Raw genomic sequence first — 10,847 nt, 5'->3', positions numbered from 1 at the left:
GTATCAATCCGTACGGCTCAGGTACGCATCGGTACGGATTACTACGTTTCTATCCGTAGCTAGCCGTAGCTATCCGCGCCGTATGTGTGACCTGGGTATAAGGGAGGCTGCGTGTTTAGAACGTGGCTTTTCGTGGGATCATACGGCGCTAGCACGGCACTCGTACGGTGTCTGCACGGTATCCGTGTGACAGGAATAAAAAATTCGGCGACATCTGAAAAAAAATCCATTTTCAATCGAAGATTATCAATATGGACATCGCAGACAAGTCGTACGGGACTCCCAAGGAGCCCGGCCTTACCTCGTACGATGTCCGTTGACGCGTACGGCGCTCGTACGGTGTCCGTAGGGTGTCCCTGCGACAAGAAAAAACCAGTTTTGCGACGTCTGAAAACGTCTGCGAGCCCCGTGCATTCTCCGTTCAGTGTCCTTAATATCGTGCGGGCATCGAACGTTGACAGTGCGAATACCCTGCGATAGTCGTGCGAGCATCAGCATGCCTCGCAGTTTTCCATATCCGTGCGATGCCCTTACCAGCTCTTCCGGGTCTAGCGAGCCGCTCCCGACATCGAAAATCTCTACGAGCTCGTAAAGAACCCGGGAGGTCGCTGAAACATTTTCACCGAGTTCCCGAGTCCTCTACGAATTCAAAAAAAAAATCCGTACGACGGTCGTACGGATCAACGATGTCCGTACGGACGCCGTACGAGTTTGCCAAAATTAGACTGAAAACCTACCCGTATGGAGCTCGTAGCGTTCTTATGATCAGAGTATTATGACTTTTGCAAACAACTAGACGAGTATTTCCGGTTTATTTAACGGAAAGTCTTGTAAAGCGCCACTAATTACCAATTTCATCACAACAGTAACTTAATTTATATGTAGATACTTTTAGAAATCTAAAATATTTTCCGATGTCCGCGTTCATTCTTTGACCGTTGTCTAATTTGTCTAACCTGAACACTCTTAATTTGACAAATAAAATAGAACTTTTTTTCAACATATTGTTACAGCAAGTAACAGATAATAGAAACACCAGTTTCGCAAAATATCCTATCCAGAGGTTGGGTGAAAAGTTTTACCTTTGTGTAATGACAATGACAACTATGTTGTACCTTTTTGATAAAGAATATGCATTTCAATATTTCTAAATCTTCAGGTACAAACTGGATGTTTGAAATACTTATGATGATTTTAAACAGAAGTGCAAATAGGGTAGAAGCAAATAAAATGTTAACCATGCTTGAATGCCTTACTGCTGAAGAGGTGGACCAACAACCACCACCGAGGGTCGTGAACTGTCATTATCCGCCTAGGTACATTTATACCGTGTACTGTGTTTTGCCTTGCATATTACAGTTTTACCAATACATCGAACGAAGAAAGGAAAAATTGAGACGCATGTGCCCAATGGGTGAAATAAAATTGTTAAAGATAGAATAGTTCATTAATGCTTTGAAATCTTGTTGAACAAGAAAACCCATTATCCGACAAAGAGATATTTTGATTATCAAAACCATTTTCAACCTTTTTGACACGTAACCAGGCGAAAGTGACTGTCAGGTCAGGTTATCAATGTCATATAATGGTAAATAACTGCTTCATTTTTTTAGCCAGATCATGAACTGATTGTCTCCCTTGTACACAAATAGTAGTGAAGTCACTATTCAATGTGTACACAAGAGATTCATATGACAGTTACTGTCAGAAAGAAAATCTAAATAATTAAAAACATTTTTAACTTTTTTATGTACTTAATTTTGTTCAGTATAATAAAATAAACATCATATAGCCGCGTGTGTGACATTGATATTGCCAACCTTCGAAACAGAATGTTACCACTCGGCGAAATTTACAACTCGACAGGTTGCCACAGGAGTTTTTTTTTCATCTGTATTGAGCATTCTTTAAAGGTAAAGAAAATATACTGAAAGTCAAGGGAATTTCTGCTACACAAATAGCTCGTATCTTGACAGATGTCACCCTGTCTCGACAGCCCGTAAAAAGAAAGTTTTACTTTGTCTGTGTATACATAAATGTCAATCATTCACATATCACTACAGAAATTTTGGTAAGATTTGGTTTTGCTAAGCTGCATTCTTGGCTAATTCTACAGGATCATTGTGCTTGTTTTACGTTAAATGATATGACATTATTTATATATATATATGTATGTTTTTCAATATTTAGTAATTACTTTGTAGATATCTTCCCATAGAAGCTATGCGAGCAAAACAGATCAAGACTGTTTTATGTATACGCAATCCTAAAGACACAGCCGTATCATATTACAATCATATGAAGGGGCTAAGACCATACAACTACGATGACAAATGGGAAGACTGGTTACCAGTGTATCTGCAAGGAAAATGTAGGTCCAAAGTTGCTTTGTTGTAATTTGTAAAAAGAAACGAAACTAATGTCGGAACTTTTATCATAAAATGTTAAGCTGTCTACAAATAAAAGAAACGCTATTAAGCTGTAATATAAAATATAACTCTGTCTTGAAAAAAAATTAGAGCTGACGTATATTAAGGCTTTTTAATACAATGTCACATTGTCACCATTTCTGGAATGAAAATATACATGATTAAAATGTAAAACGTATATAAGCATCTGTCGTTAGAATCCTGTTCGTGCCAGATGTAATGTCGTCCGTCGCGCTTAGAGGGCGGCGTATGAAAATACGAAGCGACATCGCGACAATGCGAAAAAAAGTGATATATCTTGCTACTGACACACGAGAATACAAAACGACATCGAGTCATTACCCACTTACATTGTTGTCCGTCTCTTTGCATTATCGTGCATTGTTTCCCATTGGCGTGTGTCGTACCATATTGTCGCAACATGATCCATTCATATTGTCGTCCGTCGTTTGGCATTGTCGTTGTCGCCCACTAAGCGGACGGCATTACAGCTGACACGAACAGGATTCCGTAAGCAAGTGTTGTACATTTTGTCTCTGGGATTGTATATACAGCTCTGAAGGAATTTAATGCTATAATGTTTCAATCAAAGTTCAGTTGCTTCCTGTATGAACTCTATGGGCTTTGCTAGATTTTTTTTTCATTGCATTTAAATAGACGGTAAAAAGTGAACACATAGAGTAAAATTTTACATTATAACATATATTTAAGAAGGCCTTGTGAAATATGTTTGTTGATCCTTAGCAATCAGCATTTTGCCATATGTTTTGTCTTAATGTCTGCTTATGACGGTATTACCGGCCATCTAAGGCGGTGGGATAATATGTTGGCGTCGTCCATCAGTCTGTGCGAGCGTCCGTCCGTCCGGACTAGAATATTGTTATAATTAAAAACATTTAGTATTATCCCACTTGTTATAGTAAAAGCAGAGATTTCCCCTAGATATATTTGAAGAAAAAAGAAATTGCTTTTAATTAATTAAGTATTTCAGCTAGATTCAACGAAAACCTTATATTCTTATTAATTGGCACATGGCCTTTGCTCACATATTGTATTTTTCCCCACAGACACAGTAAATAAGATTTTTCATGATTTTGTTAAAAATATTAAAAATGCATATAAATCAAAGAAGTATTTGAATTAGAATCACCAGAAATAACATAATGTATAACATGATCTGTGCTCACACGTAGTATTTATCTCCCATAACCAAATAACAGAAGTGTTTTTCCTCTTGATTTTTGATACAAAAATGGATTTCGAATGTATCTAACTAACCTATTGATATATCTTCATGAAATTTTACACAGGAGTAGATCACTATAGGGCGATAGTGCGTACACAATTTCGTCAGGGCCAATTTATTTACAGGAGTTATTGCCCTTTAATCATTTTACAATCCATAAATTCTCACATAACAAGATAATCTGCATGAAATTTTATATAAATAAGTACAACATTTTGTCGGTATTGCCTGTATATATTCCGTCAGGATCTTTTCAGTAACTGAAGAGTTATTGCCCTTAATTTTTAACTCCTAAATTTACACCAAAAAGTAACCATTTGATGGATATTCATGAATCAATATCTAGCCCCCACATTCACAAAACAACTTATTCGACAGAGGATATAACTTCATTGAATGTGCTTGTTTTTCTTGAAACAGTCGACATACAGAATTAATGGGATCACTTACGCACTTTTGAGAACTGAGTCAAAGAATACGAAATAAATATATATTTTCAGTGGAATATGGCAAGTACAGTGAATATTTGTTAGAATGGCAGCGCGAAGTACAAAATGGTCCAGGCTTCCCTCTACATGTTCTATGAAGATTTGAAAATGGTTCGTCTGTTCAGTTATTAAATATTGACTAAAATACACTTTATTCATATCACATACATTACCTCAGTTAAAGTAAATACCTGTAAAACCTGTTGAAACAGCTGATGTGCCATTTAGATAAAGAAGTGTGCCTATGCATATTTATATAATCTAAAAGTTCATAAACTAATACATTTCAATTCAAGATCGCTTTCGCTACTCGTCTACAATAGGGGTGTATGTTGACTATGAATACCTGATATTCAAATATTATCATATATATCACCTTACATTTACAACGTTCCATTTTCTTAAAATGTGTTTCGAGTGTGCTATGTAATATGTCACAGAAAGTGTTGTTTGTGCCTTGAGAATTGTAAATGGTTCCCATATTTGCAAATAATATTGTTACAGTTTCATCATTTAGGAACGGGTTTCCTTATCTTAACACTCGGCACTTGTCACAAATCATTATCAATGTTAAGACTTTATTTTATTTATTTATTTATTTTTTGGGGGGAGGCGGGGGAGTATGGGTGTTTCTGGGAATGTGAGTTCTTGTATCAATACTTTTATTGTGAGTTATATTGTAAGTACATAATGATGATGGATACCACAAACACTGAGTTTGCAATTAGTGTAAAACGTTGTATCACTTGATTTGGTTTAAAAGGGACTTACCCACAGAGTTTAAGCGAAAAGTAGTTTTACTCAAAAATACAGGAAAAGCGAGAACTCCGGAATTCCTTTTGCACTTTTGCCAGTATTGCCTTTTATTTTCACCAACTGTATCATTTGTAAGCGTCATAAATAGTTTACGTTTGTCAAACCTGGTGGAAATGAACATTTTGAAAAAAAAATCATCCAATTTGTGGGCGAGTATCTTTACGTCTTCTGATATGTATAAATGTATCATAACTATTTATTTTCATAAATGTTAATGTGATAATTTTAGAATGGGAGAGAAGAGTTGGACAAGTTACTCATGTTCCTCGACATACAGTTCAACTTAGATGAACAACTGAAAAATGACATCATTGATAAGTGCGGCTTTAGGGAAATGGCAGAGGAAAAGGGAAGTCACAAAATATTCGATACTTACTGCAAACCAGGTTTCAAATTCTTCTGTAAAGGTGCTTGCATTTCTCTGTAATTGTTGGGCAAATTATTTATATCACTATGAGCTGTTAGCTTGTTGTTCTTTCACTGCTATTGAGAATATGGTAGAAATATTAGGTTAAGCTGATGGGCGATATATTATAATATAATAATAAATCTACTTTCACGTGAAAGATAAATAAAAGAACAACCGACCGATCTCAACCACAGGACATCCATTGCGTTATTTATTCAACATAAGAAACTTGACAAGAAACTGATTAAGGGACATAGGAAGCACATATAGGTTGGTTTATAAGCATTCTTTATGTATTTTTGCACTTAATCAATTAATATATGATTTTTGCGTCATTCAAGTTAGCTGCATGTGTGCAACTTAATTAAGAAATAGATCATTTAAATAGTCAGGAATTAAACCATGCTCATCTTCATAAATTAAATTTAATACATGACAAGGTGTTTATTTTCATACTCTTTATACTTGTAGGTCAAGTTGGCGACTGGAAGAACTGGTTTACTGTTGCACAGAATGAAATGTTTGATAAAATTTGGGAGAATGAAACAAAAGGCCAAGACACGTTCAAATTTAAATATACTCATACTAACGCTTAATTTCAGCGAACATTTGTTTCTGATATCAATGAATTTTTTCAGTTTTGTTCTAAATATCTATTGCGGTCACATTTGTGCACTGCTTAACATCAATTTTTGTTTTTAAAGTAAGTTACAGGTCAAAGTTTAGAGGGAAACATCATATTTTTCACTATAAAGGAAACTTTTTTCCACATTACAATTTTCATAACCCTATAAACTCGTAAGTAGGTTTAGGATAAAACATTTAACTAACATACTATGACATAATACTACAAAATGTAAAAAGAGCAGTACTATGCCATCAACCATTGTCAGTAACCATATAACATTAATTCTCTGTCTATAGATTTTTCACTAGTCTAGCGGTTTCAGTTGGGCGTACCCCGTTCCCTACACCTCCGCCGTAAACTTCGCCAAGAACACGCGTTTTACACTTTTTAATCTTTGTTTAAATCTATAGCCATATAGAATTTTTGCTCACTTCGCTTACAAATGACAAATCAAAAAGTGCAATATTTTTAAACAAACTGAAAATTTTAAACCCGTTTCGCTAGCACATAAAACATGTTCCTCACGCTTCCCTCTTACGACATTATTCGTTATAACTTAAAAGAGTTATATTGAAATTGAATTATTAAAACGCTCCACTCTCAAATCACAACAACATTACAACAAACTTAAGAACTATTCTAGAAAAAGAAACAATATATTTCTGCTCGCGTACCTTCAAAATTACTAGGGGATTGATATTCAAATGCACAAACTCCCAAAAAATGTCGAGTCCCTAGCCCAAAATCCTAGATCCGCACTTGATTTGTAAATAAATATATTAATAATATTTTGTAGATATTTTGAAAAATTGTAGGTTGATTAATTATGACAATATGTTTTGTAAATGACATTCAAGGTCATATAATACTGACAGTGGCATGCATTTATAGTAACGTGTCAGACCTGAAATCTCTATAACAGTAAGTGTGATATTATGTTTTATGTTTTATAAAGTACACCCCACCCCCATTCTTTCAATTTTACTTAATTTTTAGAAATGCTTGTTCTGCGTGACGAAAACGTCCTATAGAATAAAAAGAAGTGAGGTGACCTTTTGCTTTTTTCTATTTCTATGTCTTAGAAACTATTGTTCTTCAAACTCCCAGATTATGAACAAATTGTTAATATTAGAAAGTATTTATCATAAATCCTTAAGGTACTTCTGCACATTCGGATCGAATTTTTTTCTACAATGTAGAATTTGATTAAACTCTGATTTTTTCAAAACTTCAGAATATACACGTACTTTGAAAATTCATCAAATAAAAAAGTTAGGGTCGTGTGCTCGATTTTTGGTTAGATAGATTTGAAAAATTTGAAACTCACGCATTTTGTCATAATGGAAGTCTATGGGATAACTTCATAACATTTTCGCGAACAGAAAGTTTTCTAGAATGTAGATTTTAATGAAATTTCTCACAGCCGTAAATAAAGCTTTGGCCTAAAATGTGATGAAATAAAATGTATAGGTCCGTGTACTAATTTTCAAGATATTTGACCATGATTAAAGTGAACCGCACAATCAACGCTAATTTTAAGACATTATTTTGAATTATTTAACGTGTCAGATCTTTAATATAATATTATACCTTTAGAAAGACAGTAAAAATGCCGTTGTAATAAATGTTCTCACAGGTTGTCTTTAATTTATAAAATGATTTTTATTTCCGTACGCCGAATACAGGCTTTATTCTATGTTCTCCAGATAAATGACGTTACGACATCACTTCCGGTTTATAAAACGTGCAGAACTACCTTAAGCGGTCTTCTATCATTATAGTAAAAATGAATGAAATCCATGATAACAAATGAGTAGAAAATATGATAACACTGAGGCTAAAGACAGGGAGGTTTTTTTACAGTCCTAACAGGGCACATAAAGACATGTTATGATAGTTAATGCAATCTGTTAAAAATCCTTTGCAAGCATAGATCGCAACAAATTAACATACTAGTAAATTTTGTTTGAGTCTGTTTGTGAGAGGTGATGAAATGTGCAACACCTCTCACGCTCTCTAGCACAGGCTTAAACGGACTTCTATCATAATAGTAAAACCGAATGTACAGTGCAACCTCTGTAGATCAACACCCTTTGGGAGATACAAATATTGACTGTTATGTAGAGGCTGTTGTTCTGGAGAGGTAAATTTGATAGTATTACTGGTATATTATCAGCATAGGGAGATTTTGATTATGTTGTTATAGAGAGGTTTTTGCTTAAGAGAGGGTCGCTCTGGAGAGGTTGTACTGTACTCCATGGTAAGACATACATAGCAAGGCAATCAATAAGAAGTTGTTTCCTTCATTTCTGCATGAAGAAAATAGGTTCTGGTGATAATTTTCTCAAAAGAACGAGATATGAACTCGTCTTTACAAAGTATTGTTTCCTAAATTAGAGAAATAGCTTCTATTATCTTCATGCCGCGAAATGATCTCCCAGTTGTGAGAAATGTTCCAGTAACAATCAGATTACAAGGACTTTCGTCTCTCTAGGTGAGTCCGTATAACTTTCGGACTCTTGATTCCAAGGTTTAAAATACCAAAATTATTGCAGGATGGAGTTCCCGCTTGAATAGTCTCCCCCACCCTCCTTTACCCTGGTATACATATACACATCTTTAATACTATGTATATACTATCCGAGTTAGGGGTGCACCCAATGCATCATTATCCCTAAAAAACTGAAACCATGCATTTTTAAGCCTAGAACTTAGATCTCAGAGCATTTTAGAAATTTTCAACTCGCTGCGCTCGCATATCTGGTATCAGTAGTAATATATTAAGCTGAAGTCAAGGAGAGAGCAAAATACAGCCCCACTGTCTTCTAGATATACAAGGTATTTTTCTTCTTCTCCCTTTCTCTACCCATCAGACTGCGTGTACCTTGTATTAGTTCTAGACAGTTATCACCTTTGCTTTACCTACAAGCAATTATTACTCAAGTATAGTTGTGAACTTTATCAGACATTTTCCGTGTGTTTATATCAGATAAGCCATACAGGTCCAGAGGCCAGGGTGTCATAGGGTAACATCATTATATAAATAAAGGAAACGAATAAAGTGGTTGTTGTTTTTCATTGTACATTCCTGTGAAATGACAGCTTTAAGCTATAAAGTCCATCTTACAGTATTTTATTTCTTCCCATTTAGCCTATGTATCACCCTAAAGACAGTCCCGTTATTCCATTATGCCCTTATAAATCGATGATCCAGACAAGTGCAACGCATTGCATTGCAATATGGTTATCATTCTATAAGGACCTGTATTTATTTACACAATAAATTATCTATGTATCTATGGTAATTGTTTCATTTGGTTCGACGCAAATTACAAGAGCCTACAAATACTTGACGGAGACCCTTCAGCCGTGAGCCGTACAAAACATATTAATACATTTAGACTACATTAAACAGTACAAAGTCACCACTTCGATAAGAGCATGCTCATGATGATCATAGGTATAATCATGTAGCTGTGCTGCTATTATAATTTATTTTCGTGATAGCAAGAAGTTGAAATGGTCAGCCCCTTCATTTCGGTTACATCAAAGCAATAAAACTCTCGTTATTACTCTCTCTAGGATGACTACATCATAATTATTGAGATTCAGGATACCAAACGCAAAGCTGAGGATCCAGTAATACCAGGACTAAATTTATAGCGTGGCTGTTCTTTTCAGAAAGGTGTTATTGTAAGCTCATGTCAAATGTTTACCGTTTATCCTGCAAATACATTCAACAAAGGTTTTATATTTTGAACTTTTAAATTCATTTTTTGCATCTGATGTAGGAGAGTATGATGAAGGTAAATAAAATAAAAACAAAAAATGTCCAAAAAAGCCAATTCACTCGTTAGAGAATTTTTAACAAAAGAAACCTCAGATCGGTCCCAAATGAACATCTCAAAATTCCTATATCAAACATAACACTGCATGTTAGGTCTTGTTTGGTTGGTGGTCAAAAAAATTTGAATGAACTCTCTTATGAAATCAAAAAATCAAAATTCTTAGACAATTTAAAAACATATTAAACTGTGTTTTATTGAAGACAATTCCTGATATAGGCTTCATGGGTATTTAAGCCTATAATATCTTTGAAACGATAATTGATGACAAAAACAACCAGGGGGTTTGAACTTCTATATGCAGCCTGCCGGCGCTTAAAACGTAAGGCTGAAGCACTGCATCCGGCAATAGGTGTAAGATAGCCTCATGGTAAAGTGGGATGTTGTGTTTTTCCATAGTTCCTGATTTGTGCATTCCATTTCTCTGACCAGCATCATCCACAATATCAATGCATTGGTGTACACTATACATTTATCCTATTCTTAGTTCTCAGACACTGTGCGTTCCATGAGTTATCATTTTCATTTACATTTATAAAAATATATTCATAACTGTCTACGCATTTTCGTTCTTAAGTAGCATTGATTTTGTTTTATTCTTTTCTTATCCAATTCTTTCGCAAATTGTGTCACACAACATGTTTTTTTCTTATTCATTTTTTCTCTCTTTATATCTTATCACTATGCCTAATTATTTGTGGTGTTCACATTTTTTTATATATGTTAATATGTTTTCTTTGGTCTATTTCTTATATGTGTTTAATTTCATACAGACATGATAAAATGTCATTGCTTTTTAAATGTAATCTAAAGCTTTACTGTACTTTCCTCACAGAGGCGTTTTAGGGTTTCAAATGGCATGTTATTATTATTATTATTATTACTCTCTTTTAACAAGATTATTGAAACAATTCCATAAAGTTATGAAACAAAAACACCACTACTTGCCAATTATCGCATAGTGCGGCAATTTTCCTTTGATCTTT

The 10,847-nt window shown here is 34.6% G+C and overlaps 1 protein-coding gene across 1 annotated transcript; it reads left to right on the top strand.

Moving 5' to 3' along the window:
- Positions 1-251: 251 nt before the first annotated feature.
- LOC128547611 (sulfotransferase 6B1-like) lies at positions 252-4,274 on the top strand. The gene is made up of 4 exons (XM_053520660.1): positions 252-315; positions 1,160-1,316; positions 2,205-2,371; positions 4,176-4,274. Exons 1-4 carry the CDS (start codon positions 252-254, stop codon positions 4,259-4,261), a joined length of 474 nt encoding a protein of 157 aa, XP_053376635.1. The 3' UTR covers positions 4,262-4,274.
- Positions 4,275-10,847: the final 6,573 nt, after the last annotated feature.

Source organism: Mercenaria mercenaria, chromosome 12 (assembly GCF_021730395.1).
Source record: "Mercenaria mercenaria strain notata chromosome 12, MADL_Memer_1, whole genome shotgun sequence".
Taxonomy (NCBI): domain Eukaryota; kingdom Metazoa; phylum Mollusca; class Bivalvia; order Venerida; family Veneridae; genus Mercenaria; species Mercenaria mercenaria.
Note: the sequence above shows the minus strand (reverse complement) of the source record. Positions and strands in the feature narration are given on the sequence as shown.

Coding starts and splice junctions, on each gene's coding strand:
- LOC128547611 (XM_053520660.1), top strand. CDS start 252: ATGGACATCGCAGACAAGTCGTACGGGACTCCCAAGGAGCCCGGCCTT. Junction 1,317..2,204: donor AACTGTCATTATCCGCCTAG/GTACATTTATAC, acceptor ATTACTTTGTAG/ATATCTTCCCATAGAAGCTA. Junction 2,372..4,175: donor AGTGTATCTGCAAGGAAAAT/GTAGGTCCAAAG, acceptor ATATATTTTCAG/TGGAATATGGCAAGTACAGT.